The 25,292-nt window shown below is 36.4% G+C and overlaps 1 protein-coding gene across 20 annotated transcripts in view; it reads right to left on the bottom strand.

Moving 5' to 3' along the window:
• SYNE1 (spectrin repeat containing nuclear envelope protein 1) overlaps nucleotides 1–25,292 on the bottom strand; it is a 449,600-nt gene that overhangs the window by 106,642 nt on the left and 317,666 nt on the right. For 18 of the 20 annotated variants that reach the window (XM_072828127.1, XM_072828137.1, XM_072828100.1 and 15 more), the window contains 10 exons: nucleotides 21,628–21,784; nucleotides 18,424–18,555; nucleotides 18,067–18,222; nucleotides 17,274–17,483; nucleotides 11,353–11,454; nucleotides 6,848–6,967; nucleotides 4,962–5,162; nucleotides 2,429–2,602; nucleotides 1,395–1,526; nucleotides 639–835 (listed from right to left, as the gene is read on the bottom strand). In XM_072828127.1, the coding sequence (XP_072684228.1) occupies nucleotides 639–835; nucleotides 1,395–1,526; nucleotides 2,429–2,602; nucleotides 4,962–5,162; nucleotides 6,848–6,967; nucleotides 11,353–11,454; nucleotides 17,274–17,483; nucleotides 18,067–18,222; nucleotides 18,424–18,555; nucleotides 21,628–21,784 (1,581 nt within the window). The remainder of the gene's footprint in view (nucleotides 1–638; nucleotides 836–1,394; nucleotides 1,527–2,428; nucleotides 2,603–4,961; nucleotides 5,163–6,847; nucleotides 6,968–11,352; nucleotides 11,455–17,273; nucleotides 17,484–18,066; nucleotides 18,223–18,423; nucleotides 18,556–21,627; nucleotides 21,785–25,292) is intronic. The other 2 variants (XM_072828202.1, XM_072828211.1) reach the window with 1 other exon arrangement.

A 25,292-nucleotide genomic window follows, 5' to 3' on the forward strand; every position in this document is an offset into this window, starting at 1 on the left:
ACATCTCTTCTGTTAACCCATGTTATTCAGCAATGCCAATTTTAAAACAAGAGATGCAACAGGTTTGGGAGAATAAATGTCTTGCATTCACACTGTCAATTTCTCTTCAAATTTATACTGTAAGCAAGTTTCAACTTTCTCATTTCTAAGCTGAATGTAAAAATATACATATATCTTTCTCCTACTCCTTCACATTGAGGCTATTTATAAAATATTAGATGACTATTAAAAGTTCTTGGAAATAAAGGTGGCACTGAAATAGAGTATTTCATTATGTAAAATCAACCTCCACTTTCTTGCATACTTCCTACTGCCCTTGAGAAACTTTAGTTTCTCAAACACACTTTCCTTCTATTTCTCCTAAGATTTTACTGTGACCACTCATATACAGTCAAAAGGCAAGGCAGGATCAAAGGTCCAAGATACAGTGTATCAGGCACTTGCTTCCCTGCCTATTTCTAATACATGTTTATACAATTACATAAGAATCTAATTAGAGACTTTGTTTTTGCCTTTATTTTTTAAAATATGAGAATAGTGTCTAAAGGGATCAAGTCTTTTTAAAGTCCCATACCCAGGAGCCTTATAAAGATTCTGTAGCGTTAATCTAAAATGATGTCTAGTAGTCATTGTATTACCTGGTCCAGTGTTTCAATACTGTTTCCAATCTGTGAAGTTCCTTAGACACTTTGTTGGTATTATTTAACCAGTGTTCTCCAAGTTGATTTAGCTGGCCTTCTAGATCTGAGCAGCTAATGGATATAAGCAGTCGTTTCCCATCATCTAATACCTGATATAATTTGGGCTGGTATTCATTAAGGCTGGATTTCAAGTGCTAAAAATGATTAAAAATAGTGGGTTAAATGTTTGGATGATACAATTTTTCTCTTTAAGAATTCTAGTTCCTCTGATGTCCATAATGTTTCTGCTCCATTAGTCAGACTTCAAATATTTGCACCCAAGTAAGATTAGAAAATTTGAGATAGCTCATCTATATCTAAGTATAGATCTTCTCCATTGTCGTCATTGTCGTCATCCGTCATCGTTGTCATCTTCTTCTTTGTAGTAACTTCAGGTACATTTAAAACTATCAAGTTATAGTTAAGGATATTGTGACACCAGTATATACCACATAAAATGCTTGGTTTTAGAGCTCTCTCATTAAAAAAAAAAGAAAGAAAGAAAAAAAGAAAAGAAAAAAGAGTTTTCTTATGTTCTATTATAAAGAAAACACTTAAAATCTGTTTTGAACAATGTCAGTAGCTTCAAATAAAAGTAAAAGTGCTTAATAAAATATTTGATTGCAAGTTTGTTTAGAGTCCTGTTAAAACCATGGGAAAGTTTCAAAAGAAAATATGGGTACTTTTCACACCAAGATGCCACTGGACGCTGACCTGGTAAAGTGCAATCCGGTCGATGAGCCTGTCCTCGCTTTCTTCCACTAACCCCACACTCGGGATGCTACTTTCCACCACCTCCAGCTGTCTGCTGAGCTCCTGATAGTCTTCATCCAGATGAGACCATGTCTACAAACATAGTATCAATCAGTGAGCTAAAGAATCCTCATTAAGGAACAGTGGTACTTTTTTGTGTACAAAATATGCATCTGACAGATTCTCTTTAAAGTTGTGTTGGACATGTTTGTGTTGAGATGCTCTGGGAAGCAAAGGATGGCTTTGAAGCAGGTAATCAGATGGTGACCTTGAAAAGCACAGGCTTTGGTATCTGCAACCAACCAGCTGATGAATATGGGCAAGTCACTAAACTTCTCTAAACCTCATTTACAGTATTAAAAAAACAAAAGGATAATAGCTATCTTGTTCATCATGAGGATTTAGCAGAATAATTGGATGCAGTGCACCTGGAACACAGTAGGCACCTGATATGCATGGTTTTATCATTACCACAGTAACAATGTATGATTTAAGTAAAAGGGAAGGATATGTTTACTTCATGTACTAAAGCGAAGTAAATACATTACATTCACAAATAAAAAAAGCTATAACAGACATTTAAGAAATATAAATATATGGTGTAGACATTTTAATAAGGAGAAATCCCAAACCAGTCACTACGAAATTCTGATTTTTATTTTATTTGAAACTGGAAAATCTTTGTAAAAATTATTTGAAGTCGTTTTCAATAATGTAAAGCAAAGGTTGGCAGTTTTTCAGTGTGACTGTCGAAACCCCAAACATGGTCATGCTCTACCTGAAGTCAGTATTCAGGGAATCTAGCTGACTCAAGGTATGGCATAGCTCTTATCCAAATACAAATAGGAAATACAAGTGGGACAAGGCAAAACATGATGCTGAGTCTGAGGGGATTCCAAAGTTATATGAGGTCAATTGGGTAAATATGTCTTGCCTTAATGGTGTGTTTTGCGGTTAAGTTTGCTGTAGGGAAGGTGCTATGTCAACAGTCTCACCTCTAGAATGTACTCCAACTCCACACCCCTCTTGTGGGCCCGTTTTAGTACAGCTGAAGCCTGTGCCATCAGTTCTGTGTGGAACTGAGTTTCCTGTGGGACTGCAAAGCTGATTATCTTTCTGAAGAGTGTTTCAGTCAAGATCATATGAGATTCCAGGCCCTGAAAATATTCCTGCAATTTTTCAGATAGAGAGAGGTCAGCAACTCACACATATACCACCTACAATAAAAGCTGCTTCAGATGTGAAAGCTAATGGAATTCAGTACATGAGCAACATCTTTCCATCCCTGCTCACCCCCACCTCACATAGGTATTCATGGCTTCCTGCCCAAACAGGGCTCCAGTCTCCTCACTGGCCTCTCGTCCCCCCATTCATGTGCACCTACACAGGCTGTGCTGCAGATACTCCAACCCCACAACAGATGTGACCAGCTGCTAAAAAAAAAAAAAAAAAAAAAAAAAGCCCTCTGCTCTCTAAATGACTTATCCCTGTACAATCTGGGAGACTCTCACTAATTCCACCATGCAAACTGGCCTTCCTTATCTCTGGACACATTAGCTCCCAGTCCCTCATCTTCAGCCTCTGGCTTTACTCCATACTTCCTAAGATGTCCTCATTCCACACATTCACAACTTTTCTTCCTCTATGGTTGGGTTTGAGCTCTACTTTTCCAAGTTCCCATTTGTTGTGCTCCAATATTCATTGCCAAGCATAACTTGACATGTACCAATGGGTATTATACAGTTTTAAATTTCCCTTTCATTATACCTACACAAAACAGAATTACAGGCCTTGGACAGTCCTACAAATGTGTTTTCAAATGTTATTTTCTATGTGTAGAAGGCCCCAGAGGAGGGAGACAGGGATTATCCGACTTCCTGTTCTCTCCACTGTGGGTAGAGCTGAAGACTTGCAAATTGATAACAATATTTAGTACAGACGATATGCTGAAACTCTACCAGTGTTTTACTGACAAATGCAGTTAATCCTCATAACACTTCTCTGAGGTATGTAGTTTTATTTCCCACTTGGTGGATGAGGACACTGAATGACTCAGTCTATAGAACATGTTCAAGGTCACTGCAGACCTCTCCCTCCCAAAATAGTCTGGTCAATAGAAGCCAGAATCTTCATTTTTTTAACTGACAATTATTGTATCATAGAATCTTGAAGTTGGAAGAGAACTTGGAGGTCATTTAGTCCAACATTCACCAAAAACTGATACTCTTTTTACAACCCAATCTCCCCCTAATGGCCTTGGATGTTGTATGGTCTTCTCATGGCCAGGAAAGTTGTCTGCTCAATGGCAGCCTATTCCTTTTAGAGTGCTTTACCTATTGGGCCTACTCCTCTGTTATTTATACTCATTGATCCTAGCTTCCTCTCTGGAATAACTCAGTATGATATTTTATTTCTGTTGTCAAAATTTGAGGGAAACCAGCTGTGAACTTTAAAGGAATCTTTTCAAAGCTAAATGATAAGGCTTTAATAAATCACAAAGTTTTGGACAAAAATCTCTGGGAAAAATAGCAAGAAGTAAAACTAAAAAAAAAAAAAATTCACCTTTACAAGCCATTACAGAGCTACATAATGGTAGAATGTTAACTATCTACAACCCAGTGAGATTTTCAAAGTTTCCATGTATGACATTCCTACAGTCTAGGAGTTTGGGTTTCTGAATTGGCAAACCTAATCTTTCTGTAGTCTAAAAATGTTTGTGTGTGCACATTAAATAGGCATTCCTTTACGAAGGTGTGGTTTCTAACTTGAGCTTGGCTATGGCACATATTGATAGGGCAATCTCAGGCCTACTAGTTTGATCACATAGTTAAAGGACTCATCCTACAGCAACCAGAGGAACATGTGCTTACAGGCCAGAAGAGCTGAGTGATGGACATAAGAGATAGACACCCAGTCCCACAGCTGAGTAGGTAGCTCTGCTTTCCTAAGGCGTGGCGAGCAGCTGCTACCCAGGACAAAGAAAGGCAGAGAGAATACTCAGAACTAGATGAATAAATGGGCATAAAAGACCCAAAGACAAATCAAAATAGAGTTAAGAGGGAAGCCAGGCACTTTGAAGAAAGTCCCCAAGTTTCCCTTTGGTTGCAGTAAATGATGAAGAAAAGCCTGGCTAATATTACTGGGACTGTTGTTATTCTTTTTTTTTTTTTTTTTTTTAATTAACTCCACGCCCAGCATAGAGCCCAACACAGGGATCAATCTCATGACCCTGAGATCAAGAAGTAGGCCAAGATCAAGAGCCGGATGCTTGACTGACTGAGCCACCAAATGCCTCTGTATTCAACTTACAGAATTAGAGGAACATATCCTCTATAATTTTTCTGTGCTATTTAATGTCTATGGGTTTGAAGAGACATTTGTTGACCATTTTGAAGAGTAATTTATTCAAGGAGGGACTCATAAAAGATTAATATTGGGTTTTACCATGTAGATACATATCAGTAACTAAGAATATGCTTTCACAACTATTTTTTCTCTCTCTCTCTCTCCCCCTCTCTTTCTCTTTACCTTATGTTTGTCAAGTAGTTGTTGAATTTCCTCTTTGGAAGACACAATGATTTTCTGGTCACCTGCCATCTTCTCCTGTCCAGTCTCGAGCAGGTCAGCCAGATCTTGCAGGGCCCTTTCGTACTGACTCTTCAGTGCAAGATTCTGGTTCAGACCACTCCGCCGGGAGCCTATGGTCATCATAAGTTCATCATACATATCCTACAAAACAGAGACAGTGATACTCACTCTCAATTAGTATGTTGGCTCTCCTCTGAAAAGCATACTACCTACCAAACCCATGACCCAACCAAGAACACTCCTTCAGGTAAAGATGAGTTTATGGTGGGATATGGGATCAAAATGTTGAAAAGTTGTTTATGGGCTGAGGGAAATATAAGTGTAATTCTAATTTTTACTATGTTCTTAATATGTACATAATTTTAGAGTAACTGAATAGTATCTTTCACATTTTATCTGCTAAATAATGGTCAGATTTTGGACTATTCCCTAAATAAAGATCTAGAGAAACAGAGGAGTTTAATGTGAGCAGAATGCCTTAAGACTTAAAAAGGCAATGTTTTTGCCAAATGTGGTGGAATAAGTAAATAACTATTTAAACTGGAAAGACATTTTAGGAGATGATGATACACCAAACACAAAATTTATTTGAACCATATGGACCTGATTAATGTATCATATTAAGGTTTAGCAGGTCAAAATGGTTCAATCTGGAAAAGTTCAACTTTAATGCCCATTTACAACTATGACGTTTGACTCTTCCACCTGACATTTAAGCACTGTTGGAAAACTGTCTAAGTGCAAAGTGGGGGCAGTGGGCTCATGACATTGTGAAATGTTAGATAATGGAATGAGACAGTTAAAATAAAAATGTTCTTTTAAAAATAAGGGCTATTTTATTTTCTCAAAAGGAAGAACTTGTGACCTTGTGCTGAAGTTATGCTATTAATCCCTCAATGGTTCTCTGTAATGCAGAGAAAACTTAACATGTGTGTGTCACTGTACACAATTTTTTCTTAATGTAATTTACCTATGTTGCTTATCAGCTGCTAAATTTTGCTGGTCTAATATCCCAGTTCCTCCCTACATCCCCATATTGGATTTCTGCCTAGCAGCCTGGTAGAAGAAAGCAAATTAACTCCAACTTATTTCCCAATCCTGAAGGATCCTGGGAAATCTATTTAGGTTTCACCTACCTTCTAGTTTATTTTTTTCTTTTGTTCTGGTATTGACACTGTGTCCCTCTTCTATCCAGACATGTTGGAAAGATTAACTATGGTTTTGAAATACCAGAGAAAAACTACTTTCTAAAAAAATATTAGCTTGAGCCTTTTTTCTTTAAAATAGTTTTTTGAGGGACGCCTAGGTGCCTCAGTGGTTGAGCGTCTGCCTTTGGCTCAGGGTGTGATCTCAGGTGCCTGCATGGAGCCTGCTTCTCCCTCTGCCTATGTCTCTGCCTCTCTGTGTGTGTGTCTCTCATGAATAAATAAATAAAATCTTAAAAAAAAAAGGTTTTTTGAGGTCCACTACAATGCAGGGTAGATGTCTCTCTTTTAACTCTTCTAGATAGGAGTGATAATTATTATGTTTTCTGGAGTAGAAAATAATATGCGACAACTAAAGGCATATATATAATAATGCTTAACCACTAGAATAATAATAAAGTAAATGTCAGAAAAAAAATCTTAGAAGTTTAAGAATACAATTTATTTTATCACATTAAACCTGGTAAAAGTTTCAGAAAAATCTCTAAGTGTTACTTAGAATAAAGATTAGGATCTAAATGACATGAATTGTATAGAGAAAAACCAAGAAAATAAAGAAAATAATTTCTCTTGACTTCTAGTTAGGATGTATCATTGAAGCTGATTGGTAGAAAACTGTACCTGAAGTTTGGACAGTTCCTGCATGGAAGGCTGCTCAATCTGCAACTTGTCACCACGCCTTTTTAATTCAATGATTCCTGCATCCAGTTCCTTTAGCCCATCTTCAGCCTGTTGTATTGCCTATGTAAGATTTATGATATTTCATTAAAATTCCCATTAACAATTTCCCACACAAAATGTGATTACTAGGTCTCTCTATTTGTTCTCTCCACAGTAAGTACTTTCAATGCCTACAAAAGGAGTCATTTTAATACAACATAAAAACCATGACCATCTAGTATACAGAAAAGAGAAAGAGGTCCTTTATTATACCACAATTGGCTACCCTACAGGTAAGGAGGTAGGAGGGACTTCATTTGGAGGGTTGGGAGGACAGTGGCTTCCTTAAACAAACATGGGAATTCATAAACAGCAAGATCTGAAAAAGAAGCATGACTTTAGGACATGGTTAGAAAAGATATTTTCCTGAGATTTCCTAGGGGAACGTGTTTTGGTTTCCAGATATGCCTTTTGAGCATCCTTGTAGAGAGATTCTCTGTGAGGTAAGAGGAAAATATCTCACAGCATCGTCAAACAAAGCTCACTCTTTGTTTAATAGAAAAGCAAGTGATCAACAATTAAAGTAGCTGCTGGCACTATGCCTCATTTTCCCAGTGTGAATTCTATAGAAGTAGTACAAGCTCTCACTCTGGCCTTCAAGGAGCTTACAGTCTGGTTAGGAAGTCAGAGTAAACAGAGCAACACAAAACAAGGATGAATCCAATGACATACTCAACTTGATGCAACTTACCCCTGTTAGAGGAGTTTGGAGAAGAGAGACAGCAGTGGATTCTGGAGCAGTTAAAGCAGACTTTTGGAAGAAACACAACATTAGTTGCACTGAAGGATGAAAAGAACATGGGCTCCAGATGGCAGATGAAACACATGTGTCTTATTTTCTCCTTCCTGAGTCATTTACTACAACTACAGTAAATATTCTGTTTGCTTGTTTTTTGGTGCCCCTCGCCTGCCCATAAATCTACCAGGACAAAGAAATGGGAAATAAGGCAATACCAACAAAATTTTGAAAGCTGGAATTCAGAAGCATGCAGGATAACTGACTTAAGACATCTGAGAAAGCTGAATCCTAAGTTAATGGGAGAGCTACATCACCCGACTTATAGCAATAGGAATCTCTGGCACTCTGGGTGGGTGGGATGGGGCACCAAATAAGGAGGGTTGATAAAAAGCTGTTTAAAGAGCAATGAAATTTCCAGAGCCTCCTCCTCATTCCACATGGCCCTTTTTTCCTTCTCTAGGAAAGATGGAGAGTTTATTTTCTAAAGAAGGTAAAACAAATAGTCTCTGGACTGAGGGGTACCACATAGTTGTGAGTTTGAGTACTTGACTGAAAATAAGGGATATGTGACTGAATGCCCACAGAATGCTAAATGGGGAGCCCCTCTGACATATTCTAGAGTAGTGCAGCCTGACCTCTAGTCTCCAGACAGGGGAAGAGAAAAAAAATGTAGAAAGACCATTAGAAAAACCTAAAAACTGGATACAAGAATTCTCCAACAAATAGCCCACACGGCCCAACATTCAGTAAATCTCAAAGCCATCAAGCCACATCCATACACAAAGTTCCCATTCAGCGGTTTAGTTTTCCATTCTAAATGTGAATAGACAACAATAGAATTTCCATAATCTCAGAAAAGTTGCTAACATGAAAGATGGAGCCTAAAACAAATGAATAAAAGCAAGTTGAAGGGAAACAGACTATATAGGAAAAATAAAACTCTGGCCAAAAAAATCATTAATATATCCAGAGAGATTACAAAAGATAATGCATCTATTAGAAAAAGAACAGGATACTACAAAAAAAGGATCATTCAGAGAACCACAATGAGCTCAGGGAAAATGAAACAAATGAGAGCAGAAATGCAAAACTCAGTAGGAAAATTTACAGTTGAAATCAAGAAGTCTTCCAAAAAATAGAGCAAAATATCTTTTAATAAAAAAATTAGAAGACTGAACCAGAATATCCAACATCTGCCTAAAAAGAGTTCCAGAAAGAGAGATAAAATGGAGGAATGAAAAATGTTAATCCATTAGTCAATTTTCCAAAATGGAAAGAGGAGAGCTACCAAATCAAAATAGCCTACTACACTTCCAGTCCAGTGGATAAAATAGCCCCTTCCCAAGGTGTGTCACTGTGAAATTTCAGAGCACTGGGATACCTCTGGGAATTAGAATGATTTTAGATTCCTCAAGCCAACACCAGAAGATAGAAAACAATCAGGTGCCTCAAAACTCTATAGAAAATTGATTTCCAGGATCCCGGGGTGGCGCAGTGGTTTGGCGCCTGCCTTTGGCCCAGGGTGCGATCCTGGAGACCCGGGATTGAATCCCACATCGGGCTCCTGGTGCATGGAGCCTGCTTCTCCTTCTGCCCATGTCTCTGCCTCTCTCTCTCTCTGTGACTATTGTAAATAAAAAAAAAAAAGAAAAAGAAAATTGATTTCCAACCAAGAATTTTATAGTGAGCCAAGTTATCAATAAAGTGTGAGCATAGTATAAGGACCTTTTAAGATATGCAAAATATTAAAAAAATACATCTAGCATGCATCTTTTCTTAGTAAGGATATGTACTAACAAGACAAGGAAGCAATACAATAAAGTCAGACTTGAGATTCAAAAAAGAGAAGATCCAACAGAGGGAAAAGTGATGGAAATTCTCAGAATAGTGGTAAAGGGCATCCCTGGAAGTCACCTGTGCACCAAGCTTGTGGAGACAAGTCTATTCTAAATCAGAATGACACAGCTCAAAAGATGAATATATTGAGAGATATCATCTTCATGCTTTCTGCTATTATTACCTTTTAACCCAAGAAGGGTTGAGGTGGAAAAGCAAAAATTTTTTTTTGGTGCTTTCCATTTATTCAGAGAAATAGTCTAGTTATTTATTTTTATCTGTGGGATTCACTTTAGTGATACTAGTTAATAATTAGTAAAAATGTTACTTGTGATCATACATATCCTATATTTCACATTAGAAAATCAAGGCAAACATCATTATAGCTGCTGAAATCTCTTTTTTTTTTTTTTTTTGGAGTCAGGTATGCTAAAAGGCAAAAATTAAAAAGTAAAAATTAAAAAGTTCCTTCAAGTAGAAGATATGACACAGAAGAATGCTTTTTAATTTGGGGGAAATGAGGGATTTGTTTTAAAAAGCAGATGAAATTATGGTAAAAAAAATATACATTCACATACAATTTTGCAAGTTATTTTAGGTGATCTTTCGGATGGATGGATAGATAGATCTAGATATCTACCTTCAGAAATATTTCAAGGGATTTCTATCACAGATGATTCTCTATAGTCTACTCATAGAACCCTTAGAGGTCTGCTGAAATTAGGTTAAGAAATTCTATTTCTAAAACACATACTTTTCATAATTACTTAGCTTGGGAAACAGGAGATACTATATGTAACATCCTTCCCATTACTTCTTTCCTCCCTGTTTTCAATGACATCACACAAGTTAGAATTCTCATTCCTTCTCATCAGTGCAGCTATGTGAAGCTTCTTGAGGTATATGATGCTTCCTAACCTGGCACTGCCATGTCCACCATCCAGAAACATTTTTGCTTTCAAACATCCCTACTGACTCTGTATTCCCAGTGGTCAAGTGCAGACACCCAAAAGTATATGAAATGATTTGTGAGGATGAAACACTACATATTTCATTTATGTTCAATCATATTCTTCTGAATTTTTGTGTATTTGCTTTATAACACTACCTGATTCTAATTCATAAATAAGTAAATATCCATATACTTGTGTATGCTTATTTTTTTAACTAAGGAGGTATGGCGTCAATAAAGTTTAGAGACCACACTGGTTTGTAGAATGAAGTCCAAATTTCTCTGACATTCAAAAGGCCCTGCAAGCTGCCTCAAATTCATCCAAACTCATGTCCCTTCAATTGTTTTCATTCATCATAAATTCGCCCAAATAGGATAACTTGATATTCTCTGGAAGTGCTCTGAACGGTCTGACATTTATGCCTTTGTTCTTGTCCCAGTCTCTGTGTGTCCAAACTTCTCAGTCTGGTTCAAATTTTCCTTTACAAAATGTCCTCTGATCATACCCTTGCTGGAGGCAGTCTGCTCCTCCTCTGAATGTCCACAGTGCTTCATCTGTATTGCCCAAGGACAATTTGACTTTCTGTCATATGTCACTGAGGCTCATGTCTAATCTCAGTGTTAAGTGGCAAACTTCTTCAAGTCATCATCTGTCACTGACACCTTTACCCATCTCCTATTTCCTGGTTCTGTACAGGAAGAAGTGATGGATTCCATATCACCTGGCCAGTCACTCAAACCTGGCACTTAAAGACAAAATGTATGACAAACTAAAATGCTATAGTAAGCCATGAATCTTTTATATAATATTTCAAATCTCCTAGTAAATCAGATCTACTCTATGCATTTGTTCTTCTGGAAAAAGGCAACTGTAAATACCTCTATTTGCTCTGCCACAGGTTGTTCAAACACATTTGCCAGTTTCTGTAGAATGATGTATTTGTTGTCAGCCAGTGATGTACACAGCACCTTCAGATCATTCTAAAGAGGAAAGCAGTAGGAAGATTCAACATGTGTAACAAGGAATTCAAATTGTTGTAAAAATAACACACATTCTTAGAAATAAAATATAGGTGTAGGAATTTAGTGTCCAGGAGAAACAATATTGTCCCAGGAAAAGGGAAAAGGAACTGGTCACAATTTACCTAGATGTTAAAATTGATGTTTGATGAATTTATTAAACTAAGTATTTCCAACACAATACAAATAGTGATGAAGCATACAAATAAAAGGCAGTACTAGTCACCCTAATCTTCTTGTTCTGTGGGAAATAAATGTGCATATTTAAACACTGCAGTAGAAATATTACATTAATGATTTCTATTTAGTAAAACAACCTAAGTTTGTTACCGTTATTTGGAAAAAATGTGATTATTTTATTTTATTTTATTTCAATTTATTTTACATTTTTTACTTTATTTTTAAATTTTTTTTTATTTTTTTACTTTATTGATATGTCCAAATTTTATTTAAAACTACATTTTAGGGTCAGCCCTGGTGGCTCAGCGGTTTAGCGCCACCTTTGGTCCAAGGTGTGATCCTGGAGACTCAGGATCGAGTCCCACGTCAGGCTCCCTGAATGGAGCCTGCTTCTCCCTCTGTCTGTGTCTGTGCCTCTCTCTCTCTCTCTCCCTCTGTGTGTGTGTGTGTCTCTCATGAATAAATAAATAAAATCTTTAAAAAAATAAAACTGCATCTTAAATTTAATGAAAAATGGGATTCTTAACATTAATATAATTCCTTTCTTCCTCTCTCCCCTCATTCCCTCTCTCCTATACTTCCTTTTTTCTCCTTTTTTCAGAGAATTTGCATAAGCTTATAAAGAGCCACCCTGAAGTGTAGAAAATAAATTTTATCCGTGACAACCAAAGACATATGATGAGACAATATAAAAAGACCTTAGTAAAGTCTTTTGTTCAAAAAGATTACTCACTTAAAAGTCTAAATATGTATGTTGAGTTACATTTATACAACAAGAAAGTTAAATATCAGAATGTTGGTCCTCAGTTCTACAAGAAATAATGAACTGGAACAAAATTTGAATGCTATAATTCCTAGCTTTCCTCCTTGAAATGTCACAAATAAGTTCTACTTCTTGGTCAACAACGATGGGATGGTTGTTCAACAGAGGCTGAAGTTTTGACTCATCACATCCTCTTTGCTGGGGACTGATGTTATATACACAAGGATACATCACCAAGATGTAAAAATCTGTCCATAAGGAGAAAGTTAATAACAAGGAAGAAAAAAAAAACATCTCTAAGGATGTGTGCCAGCCTTATGACACAAAATGCAAGGCTAGAAAAGAAAATAGTGAGTGGATTATGCAGCAAAATAAAAAGAGAAAAAGAAAAAATTGCACATGAACATTAGAGAAAGCATACGATCCAAAGAGGCAATAACTGTCACTAACCAAAACCCAAACCAGTCTGTGCCTAGTTGTGGATTCATTAGGAAATTGTTGTAACAGCCCTGGAAAAATGATGCCAGAAGCAAGGTTTTTACTTATGAATTATAGCAATGTTTGTATTATTCAACTGTGCTCAGGGTGAGGCCATGTGGGCAATTAGGATGATGACATATTTATCTGTTTGTATGCCTGGGAAAAGATGTTTCCCATTCATTTGAACAGATTCAAAAGAAAAGGTCTCTATTAGCTATATATATTTAGAATAACATTAATTCAGTTAATCTAAATGAGTAAATAAGTCTAAATAGTATAGCGGGTTAGAAATGAAGATTGTGGAGGTGCCTGGATAGTTCATTTGGAAGAGCATGAGACTCTTGATCTCAGGGTCTTGAGTTTGAGCTGCATGTTGGGTGTAGAGATTACTTAAATAAATAAACTAACTATCTAAAAAAAAAGAGAAAAAAGAAATGAAGATTGTAGAGATACTCCCTGTACATCATCTTTATATTTTCAAAACATACTTTCTGTCTTAATTATATTGTACTAAAGCTAATAGAAAACAGAATTCACATTTCTGGAAGCCTCACTAATTACTGAGAGGGGCCAGTCAAGATGATACTAAAGCAGAGAATATGATTGATTTAAAAATTACTAAATAAGAGACCTTGAAGAGGTGTTAATAATCATAAGGATGTTGTTTTTTTTTTAACTTGTTTTTAAAGATTTTATTTATTTATTTGAGAGAGAGAAAGAGAATACAGGAACATGAGTGAGGGGGAGGGGTAGAGGGAGAGGGACAAGCAGCTCCTTGCTGAGCAGGGAGCTGACATGGGCCTCAAATCCAGGACCCTGAAATCATGACCTGAGCTGAAGTCAAGATATTTAACTGACTGAGCCATGCAGGCATCCCATGGATGTTGGTATTTTTTTAAAAATGAAAATCCAAAGACTTTAGCTGGTTTTGTCACTCCACATGCAATACAGCAGGATAATTAAGGCATCTCTATATCACAGACATATCAGACATCACAAGTTTTATCATATGGTCACTGGCATTGCTTGTAGGACATAGAGAGGCAGGATTCTTGCTTTTTAAAAAACAGGTACATATAAGGTACATAACAGGTACATAACATTTCAAGTTTTAAAATCATCTGTGCTGCCTCGCTCACTTAATAAATAATTCTTTCATTTTTTTCAGTTTTTAAATAAAATAGTCAATTATAAAAATGTCTAGTAAATTTATTTGAGGTTAAGTCTATAGAAAAAAAAATAGAATAGTTGATGATTAACTTGTGATTCCATGGAGATAACATACATTTACATACCATCAACATGTTCTTGCAGATTGTCTGTTGGGTATAGGACAACATTAACAGCCTGACAAAAGCCAATACTCAAAAGTAAAATGGAAGATAAAGGCATATCATTCCATTATCTACTGAGCACTGACAGCATACCAGGTGCTTGGTGCAAAGTAAAATAAAATGGTTGGTGACTTGACCTTTAATTATATTAACTTTGGAACTATGTCTTTCAATTAAATTGGAACACAAACATTTTGAAATGTCAGTTGTTGTTCGTGAGCTGGCCACCAACAGGCAGAAACTTGTTGGCAGAAAAAAATAGGGAACATGATTTAAAGGGAATTTCATGATTATATGTCCTTCTCTTGGTCCTCTAGAGAAAATCAGTTCCAGAGTATTTATTTATTCATGCTTAATTCATATTTTACTCTGACTGGCTATAATTACCAATAAAGATTTTAAAGTACTTTAGACACTAGCATAGTAAAAGCAATTTGAAAAGGTAAATATGCTTCCAAGTGATACACACATTTGTACTTTTAACCCCCCTCATTGATGGCTGATAAACCAACCAGAATACTGTTAAAACTCAGTGCATTTTATGCAAGTGCATTTTAGAGTAATGAAACAAGTTTCCATAAATTACACAACACTTTTGCCGATTATAGATGGATGGTGTATACATGTACACACAATCAGATCTTGCATCCAAAACAAAATATCCAAATAATCAACCCCAGCTTTTCTGATTCCAAGTGAAATGTATTTTCCTCTCTATGACCTACATGTCATAATCAATACAAATGCAAATATCTAGTCCAGGCCATTCCTCAAAGCCAGTCTTTTATACTCAAATGTAGACTGCGGCTATTCACCTGAGTATTTTAATTCTATGGCATATGCTTGTCCAGCCAGCAGCTCAGCCCTGCCCATTAGTCAACAGCACTGCTCTTCACCAGCCCTGTCAGTCCAGGTCTCTGGACTTCCTCAGCAGTGCTCCTTTCTCTCACTCTCCATTTCTAAGCCACACATAAATAATGCTCCTATCGACTCTGTCTTCAAAATACATCTTGAAGGGGTCTATTATTCTCCATATCCACTGTGAGCACCCTAATGATATAAAATATAAAAATATTCTTTGAGTCAAATCCTGGCTCTAGTTCTTGATGGTTGAATTAGCTTAGAGAAGTAATTTAAACTCCATATTGATTTCAGATTTTATATGTGTTATCATGAATACTGCCATTAATAGCAATAACAGTAACAGAACTTACTGAGTGCTTACTATGTTTCAGGCACTGTTCAAAGTATCTTCTACATTTTAACTAATTTTACCCTCACCAAACCCCATTAGACAATTATGATGGGTGTGACTTAATAGTCAAGGACACTAAGGCTCAGAGAAGCAGCTAAGCATATATAGCAGTAGATGACAAAGCCAGAATTTGAACCCAGGAGGGCTGGTTTTAGAAACTGTTCTTAATTTTTTTGTTCTTCTGACTTTGCAAAATGAGTATGAGAATAATGCTTAGCTAAGAAGTATGTTGTGAAGATTAATAATACAGGTGAAAATTTTTTGAGAATAAAAAATGATACACAAAATTTTCTCATATTTTTTTTATAGTTTTAAGAATACAAATTACTGAAAGGCAGTAATAATCTGTCCCTGTAGGTGAATACCTAGAAAATTCCTCTTATCTTGGCTGATATTACATTTGACACTTTAACAGTATTTTTTACAAATCAAAATTTTATATCAAACTCTTAGCCTTAATTATGTAATTTATAAATCATCCAGGTTTCTTTTTTTTTAATTTTTATTTATTTATGATAGTCACACAGAGAGAGAGAGGCAGAGACACAGGCAGAGGGAGAAGCAGGCTCCATGCACCGGGAGCCCGACGTGGGATTCGATCCCGGGTCTCCAGGATCGCGCCCTGGGCCAAAGGCAGGCGCTAAACCGCTGCGCCACCCAGGGATCCCTCATCCAGGTTTCTTAAAAATAAAACTCAATTAGGGGCTCCCTGGGTGGCTCAGTCAGTTAAGTGTCTGAATCTTGATTTTGGCTCAGGTCATGATCTCAGGGTCATGAGACTGAGCCCCATGTCAGGCTCTGTGCTGGGCGTGGAGCCTCCTTAAGAGTCTTTCTGTCCCTCTCCCTTTGCCCCCTCCTCATCTGTCTGCCCTCCTCTAAAAAAATGAATAAATAAATGAAACTCAATTAAAACTTACGTATTCCCAAAAGATGCTTTTTATTAGAAATGGAAATCAACTCAAAGTTTATCAGTGGCTTTTGCACTTGCTGAAGTTTATAGTCTAAGGAAAAGTTTCATAGGCAGACAATTACTCAGCTGGCAATGGAACTCTAGTCTAGGGCTAAAAGGCAGTAAGTCTGAGGAGTTAGGAAGTCATGCTATAAACTTTTTAAAAAGATTTTATTTATTTATTTATTTATTTATTTATTTATTTATTTATTTATTATTTACTTCTTTAGTGAAGTAGGAGAGAAGCAGAGGAGAGAAAGAATCCCAAGCAGACTCCATGCTGAGCACTGAGCCCCATGTGAAGCTCGATCTCTCAACTCTGAGATCATGGCCTGAGCTGAAATCCAGAGTTGGATCCTTACTGACTGAGCTATCCAGGTACCTCAATGCCATACATTTTTAACAGAGATAGAAGTAAGTAGGCCATAGTCACTTTTAATAGCTCCTGGTAAATGGAGTCTAGGGTTCTAGAGTATTATAGCACTTGTATATTTCTTTAGTTGTTTTAAATAAACTTTGGTTATATGTTTTAAATTCCAATTATCAATTAAATATTATAATCATGACTTATAGGTTAAATTTAAAGTTATATTCATCCCTTAGTTTGGTTAGTTGGTTTTCTCAACTTTCTATTTCTAGGAATGTTAAACTCTTAGTTTCCTAATCCTAGAGCTCTATTCCCTTATTTTTCTGTAATGTTCTTGTTCTTCACTGCATATTTGGAAAAAAAAATAGGTCTATGTCATACCTCAGTAAGACATCCTGCTTATTACTGACTATAGCTAGAGAATGATCAAACATCTCTTGATGATGTATTACCTGGAAATTTAGTATTTGCTGAAGTCTTTCCTTCATCTGATGACAGCGCTGATTTACTACTGAGTCTAGCAAGGACAACCTGCCCAAAAGACAACCCAAAGTGTCTTCAATGACATCTCGGTTATCACCATTCTCTGGAAATGCTTGGGAAAACAAGTTCCTGTTCTTATCCATTTCTTCAGACATTTCCTTAATATCTTTGGCAAGAGTCTAGGGTTGATAAACGAGAAAGCACATTTCAATGCTTAGATCCATGAGTCTATATACAAATCAACTCATTTTGTCATAGAAAGTCCACTATATCTCTCCTACTTTTCAGTGATAATTATACATCAGGCAAGTTGACCCACTTTCACTTCTATAAATATTAGGGAAGCTGATACTGGAGATATTTTTCTCAGAAACTTTACATTATTAGCTAATATTAATAATATGTATTCAGTGAAAAATGAGACTTTGTAAAGGGCTATTTAAAAGTCATACAATATTTTTTAGGCTATGTTTCATATGTAGAAAATTTACAATACACAACAAGTTTCTACTAAGAGTCCTCCACTTTTTTCTTCCTGCTACATATATAAGATAGAGAACAAAAATGCAAAACATTAATATCTCTGGGAGCTTTTTACATCAGGCAGTTCTCTTCTGCATTATGCTGCTTGGAAATATGCCTAATTTATTCTTTATTAGAACTGTTTTATGTGTGACCTTCCTTATACGTTAATTATCCAACACCAAAATTAAAAGTGCTTTCTAATATTACATACTCACACACACCAGCTGCCAAACTTACCTCTTGGTTGAAGAGGCAAGCTTCTGTTTCTTCTGGTAAAAGTGCTGTGGCAACAAATAAACGTTCCTCAACATCATCCAACCATGTGGAGGTAGCTGACACCCCATCATATAACTTCTGTTCCAAGTGAATGTTCTGCCTCTTTTTCCCCCCACTCTGAGAAAAAGGAGAGGAGGACACAGAATTAATTATAGTGCTTTCGAGAATCAAAGAAAAATACCAGGATGAGATACCAGGGACCAGTGGCTCTGCCTTTCAGGGCTAATCACTTGTGCTTGACCTCAACCATTCATGACCTGAGGTAGAACAACTTAATGGAGACCAAGATTCATGAGCAAACCAAGAGTGCAGCCCTACCTGTGATGAAACCTCTTCGAAGACCTGGTTCAATCCATCCAGCAAAGATGTCACTGCAGATTTGTCTTGGGTCTGCCCATCCCCTTTGTATAGTGGCACACCAGACAGGAGCCGATTTGGCCTGCTGTATAGCTGTGGGCAAACAGGGGCACTTATTTAAGAGCCTATGTACTATGTTCAGGTTTCATCATTTAGAATTATACTGTGAAGTAGATGCTGGAAAAACTATCCATATATAAAAACTTCTTCTAGAGAAATATGACCTCTTCAACATATCATGTCCACTAAACATGGTGACCAAATTCAGCAAGAGTAATATTTCTACTGATGGACTAAACAACAACAACAACAACAACAACAACAACAACAGCAAAACATGGTGGGAAAAATGCCTGAAATCTATCACAGCCTTCCTCTCAACTTGTCTTCTTGGTTTTAGACTACCCTTGATGAAATCATCCATCCTAGATAACAGATCTAGACTGATCCTTATGCTTTCTTCATTCACCTAACCTCCCCTAAACTCTTGTAGGCACACACAGTGTCTCCCTGATAAGGTCCAGGATATCGCTTAAACTTGATTGGAAACATCATTCAAAAGTTTGAGTGCTATACTTTATAAAATGTTTGAGTCTTATACTTTATAAAATGTCTCATCCTCACCTTGCCTTTCAGGCTGATTACTCATTATTCTCTAAACAACTCCTTTCCCACTGGAGCTAGAACACCCACCATACAGCACCTCTTTAAAATCCACCACCTCAAATTCTACACCACTACAATAGCCTTCTACTTTTTTTTTTTACTTCTGTTTCCTTTTTTAATTCCTGCTTACAGATCCTACCATGATTGCCTAATTTCTCAGAAATAAAGATATAGATAATGTCAACTTCGCCACAGTGTTGTTAGAAATAACACCTAGAACACAAAATATATTCACTAAACACAAAATACATTCACTAAACAATCATCCCTTTCTTCTTGGAAACTCTCAAGGCCACACTGTTTCTTCCTCACCTTTTCTCTCACCTCTTCACACCAAAAAGAAGAAAACTACCAAGGGTGCACTCTCTATAAGTGGCCAGTGATTATGGAAAGAAAGTACTCAAATAAAAAAAAAGGCCATAAAATAAAGAACATTTAATGAATGCTTTCCATTTCCAATTCCAAAGGCAATAAAATATGGACCTGAACCTAAACTTTAACAGTCTAGGGAGTATGAAATGTCAGTGAGAGCAGGCAGGGCTTTTCTGGCAGGCTCACACAAGAGGATGTCAAGATGATAGCACAGCACTGACTGAAAATGTAGCTCTCTGAGACAAGACTGGGTGATAGATGAGACACGCAGGAAGTCTGGAGTCCTGGGTGAACCATGCAGATGCTTTAGGCTGGATGGACAAAGGTGGAATCCAGGACTTGGGCATTTACTGAATATAGAATAGTAAGTAAACATAAATATTACTAAGAATGCCTTGGATTTATCTGACTTAGGATAATCAGAAAAGACTGCAGTCCCTGATTTAGGACTTGAACTATCCCTTATAGTCAAAGGCATGGGGAACATTGTAAAATAAAGGTGAGGTAGTGCTCAAGTCCAGGAGCTCTACATCAGAAATCAAGAATTCAGGCTATAAGTCAGAAATGTTTGATCAGGGATGTGAAGAAGCATTAATTCAAACAGGTCGGAGGTCCACGTGAAAGCTCTAAGGCACCACTTGCCAGGGTAGAAGAGGATTCTGGGATAACTACCTCCAAGAATGGAGTGCTCTATGATCCCCAGAGCCAGTGCTGGTGACTATTCACATGGACACCAAAAAAGAAGGCTGCTGGCCAGAGTAGAGGAGTGAGAAAGGGTGGCATGACACAAGAGTCTGTAAAATGAGATAGACATGCATGGTTCTAGAGCACTAATGCATGGTTCCCCACAGATAAGGAGACACACTGTGACCATCAGCCTGTCTCCTTTTCAGGTATCTGGCAAGCTGTATCTGTTTTATAGTACCTGCCTTGCCATCTCCTGCCTTCTCCCCTCAGAGGCACTCCAGTTACTAATATCGTTTCACTTCCTGTTGCAGCCTCTCCCAGCCCAGAAGCTAGTCCTAGTCAGATCAGTGGGAACAGCAGCTTCCCCAGATCTAAGGACCTAGACTTTACTCTGATTGTACAATGGTCACAGAATGGCCTAGAAAAGCACTGCTGGCCCAGGACCCAGGACTAGGGTTCCGTCTTCAAAATCCTGCCAGGAAAAAAAAAAAAAATCCTGCCAGGTTACAGCTGTGATAAACATCTGAGGGCTGTCTGGGTTTCCACCTCATGCACTAACTCTCCACAGAGTCGATTCCTCTGACTCAACTGTTCTCTAGCTTCTGCTTACAGTGAACTAATAGCTATTATCTACCTGGACCCTTCTGTTGCTATATTAGATTCCACTGGATTTGGCTTGCTTTGTGAAACAAGTCGAACATCACACAGTACCTACCATCCTGGGAACAAGCCTACAGATGGACCAGTAACCATTCTAGCTGACAACTGGCTTCCCCTTCCTTTTAGATCCACTGAGGTCCCAACATGTTTCTCATTAAGATCTTCTGAAACTATTAAATACTGGAAATAGTAATGGAAAAAAGATAACTTAGCATTTACTTCCAGAAAGTAACCAAATTTGTTGAATTTTTCTTGTCCTAGATGTGTATATTCTTGACTTCCACCTTAATTTTCAAGGTTGTGAAGAAAAGAAGGGTTGCTAATTAGGTTTATGCTAATAAATCTCATCAGATATTAACTAACTCTGAGGAAAAGAGTATCTAGAGGGACACCCGGGTGGCTCAGAAGTTGAGCATCTGCTTTGGCTCAGGACGTGATTCTGGAGCCTTAGGATCCAGTCCCACATCAGGCTCCCTGCAGAGAGCCTGCTTCTCCCTCTGCCTATGTTTCTCTCTCTCTCTCTGTGTGTCTCTCATGCATAAATAAATAAAATCTTTAAAAAAAGGGTATCTAGAAATCAAATAAATTTACACACATAAATACATAATTATTAAAGGAAACATGAAATATGCTTGTTAAGAAAAATATAAAATAAATAATTCCTTTATGTGTTATTTTAGAATTGATAATGAAGTTACAGATTACTGTAGTTACATTCCATTAGCATAACCTACATATCTTTTATATTAGTTAATATATAAAATCAAAATATTCAGATACCAGTTGCTCTTGTTCCTGTTCCAGAACATTCTGTAGTAGCTTCTGCTTGGTACTAAATTCTTGATGTAGGCTTTCCCATTTCATTCTCATCTGGTCTTCAGCAGCTGATTTCTCCCCTTCCATCCCCAATTCCTGGGATAACACATCAGGTTTTTCGCTATTAGAAGAATAAATAATCTAAGTTTACAATTTGTGCAAAAAGGTGTTAAGTTCCAGGTAATTTATTGTATATACTAGATCTGGCCTCCAAAATTGGAACTAGATTATTTTAGTCATTAGTTTAAACTTTAAAACTATCAATTAAGATAGAAAATTTGAGACTAACCATAAACAAATATATTCTTACTTGTAAGTATAAGAACTGTGAGCACAGTAATTTAACAATTCATTGAAAATAGCTCACTAGTAAAGATAAAAAATAGTTATAACTTTTAGAAACAAAGTGTACAATTAGACTAGTGTCCATCAACAAACAGCCCACAGAATAATGAAAAAAAACCTAAAAATGCCACCTAGTCTATTGAGAGTTTTCATTCTGAGTCCAAAGAAAATGCTACAATGTTTCAGGACATGGAACAGAAGCACAGAGGGTGGAAGGAAGGTACTGCAGTATCATCCTTATTAAGGCAGCAGGGTAGCATCGGAGAAAGACCATGGCTTTGGAGGTGAGATAGATCTGGGTTGGAATCTCTGCTCCAGCATATTAGATTTGTGACTTTGAGTAATTTGTTTCAATTCTCTGAGCCTCTACTATCTTATCCTCAGATAAAGATAACTAGTGTCTATCTTACAGAAGTATAAGAATGTAGAGAAGACATGCACAATGCCTAGAACCCTACCTGGAACATAATAGCCACTTGATAGGTGGGGCCTAACAAAACGAACCTGGGGGACCCAAGTTCCAATAGATCCTAGTTTGTCAGAAGTTTTAAAGACCTAACTAGAGGGGTGCCTGGGTGGGTCAGTCAGTTAAGCATCTGCCTTCAGCTTCTGTCATGATCTAAAGGTCCTGGGATCAAGCCCCGGGGCGGGGGACAGCGGGGGTGGGGGTGGGGGCTGCTTCTCTCGCTCCCCCTGAAGCCCCACTGTTTGTGCATTCTCTCTCTCAAATAAATAAATAAATAAATAAAGCCTTTAAAAAAAGACCTAATTAGAACCATGTCATCTGAAAGACATATTAGATTGTAATTAATATTTTGACAGAACTTTTGCTTAAGTGGAAAAAAAATAACAAGTTCATTGGCCAGATAAAACTATACATTACCCTAACGTCTACTTTTCTCAGAATAAGTATTGAATACAATAGCTTTTTAGGTAAATCTGTTGAAGTAAGCCTTTAAAAATTATCTATAAGGCTGTAATGTGGTGTATTCTACTTTCTGGGATACGACGTAGAGAATCTCTCCAACCTGTGCACTTAAAGACACTCAAGAAGGCTAACTTCAATGATGCTAATATTAGCGAAAAAATAAAAAATTAAAAAAAAAATTAAAAAGTGGCAAGGTAAATGCCCATCAGCAAAAAAAAAAAAAAAAAAAAAGAGTGAACAAGTTATTTTCACAAGATACCATTAAGCACTTAAAATGATAGAACTAGATCTATATGTATCAACAGGGATTGTTTAAAAGCTGATACTGAGTGAAAAGTGCTAAAATCAAGTTAGTATCTCTAATTTGGCTCGTCATCTTAGTCTCTGGAGTTTTCTGTGTTTTTTTTTTAAATCTTTTTAAATAAAAAAAGTTTTAAAGTTCTTATGAAATTAAATTTTTTATTGTGATGTCATTTGTATTGCTGGACTGTATTTTTAATTCACTTATGTTTACATAACACTTTAGTATAAAACCATGGGATATTAAATATCTCTATTCTTACACTTAATCATTAATGCATATAAAATGCCAGCAGCAAATCAGTCTTAACTTAGAACAAAGCCTTTTATTTCCCATGGAAAAATATTCTTCCCTTTGATATTTATATCAATTAATATCCAATTGAGTTTCCTTATCTTAGAAGGATCCCTCCATCAACCTTCTATACATCATATAGTATTTATTCTTTATATATTAAATTTCTACCCTTGAAGCAAATCATGCCCCTCTCATAGGGGTTTTCTTACATAAACCAATTCATATTTGATAGTCTTAGAAATCAGCTAATAAGGTGAAGTCTGACTACAGGGTTGTTTTTTTTTCCCCTAGCAATGTTATTTTGTTCTTTTTAAAATACATGTATTTTTACTTTTGGATACTAGATATTGCTTACTTTATGTTTGTTTGTTTGGCTTATTTACACAGAGACTTGAAAGGCATGGTTGAACTTTAATCAATAGATTTACAGGTGAATTTTCTAAAGATTTGGACTAAAAATTTAAAAATTTATAAAATTTATAAAGCAGTCTTTAAAGCGAATCTTGTGTAGAAAGGCAGTATTGCACTGTGAATTTCTCTTTAAAATATTTTTGTATTTGAAACAGCAATTTATAATTGTTTGTCTTTCATCTGAGTTGTTTCCAAAGCTAAAGGCCAAGGAAAGAAAAATATCATGGCAAGAAAGTCACAGAAGATTCCTACTGCTGCTTTTTGTGACTATTCATATGATGAGGAGGCAATGTGTGAATGAGTTCTTTGTAAAAATAGCATTTGGCAAAAATATTCAGAAAATTGTGAAAAATGAATAAATGTTTTAGAAGAATCGGAGACAGAATAGAAAATGAAAAGCAAAGGCACGTCTTGACTCAGTCAGCATGCAAGGGATGGCGTTTCTCACGTTGGATTTACACAGACACACATATTTACAGCCTTATCTGTGCTTGTAAGCATGATGGACAATCAGGATTTTTGAAAACTCCTTCATATTTTAACATAATTTTTAGAGTTTTAAGATTATGGAATTCCTGACTAGTGATGTCATAACAGTTTTCATTTGTATTCTTTTTAAATTCATACTTATTAGTTTTATCAATATTTCTGCTGTCTTTTTGTTTCATTTTTCTTTTTGATGACAACCTAATTCCTATATATTTTGTCATGTCTATTTTCTATTTCAATTGAATTGTAGTTCAATTTCTATCATCTTGCATTTTAATTCTTAAACATAGCCATATATACAAACATATAGTCAACACTGATGTTATATGTCACGGACATTTCATAAGTATTGATTAAACTGCAAAAAAAATACAATAAAAGGCTCTGCATCTATCTTTTCCAAAGTTAGCTTTTTTAAAGAGATTTTATTTATTTATATGAGAGAGAGAGAGTAAGTGAGAGTGAGAGAGAGAGAGAGAGAGAGACCACAAGCAGGGGCAGAGGGAGAGGGAGAAGCAGACTCCCCTGCTAAACAGGTGGCCTGACATGGGGCTCGATCCCAGGACCCTGGATCATGACCTGAGCCAAGGGCAGACACTTAACCTACTGATCCACCCAGGTGCCCCAAAAGTTAGTTTTGATCATCTATATTGTATAGTCCGGTTCTTACTCATGCATATACTATACCTACAATTTTATATTACACCTTTACTTAGTATCACATATATATTTTCTGGTATCATATAGTTTTTTGTTAATATTATATATTAATATACATATATATTGTATATATATACAAATATTATATATTAATATACATATATATACATATATATTGTATATATATATACAAAAACC

Source organism: Canis lupus, chromosome 1 (genome assembly GCF_048164855.1).
Source record: "Canis lupus baileyi chromosome 1, mCanLup2.hap1, whole genome shotgun sequence".
Taxonomy (NCBI): domain Eukaryota; kingdom Metazoa; phylum Chordata; class Mammalia; order Carnivora; family Canidae; genus Canis; species Canis lupus.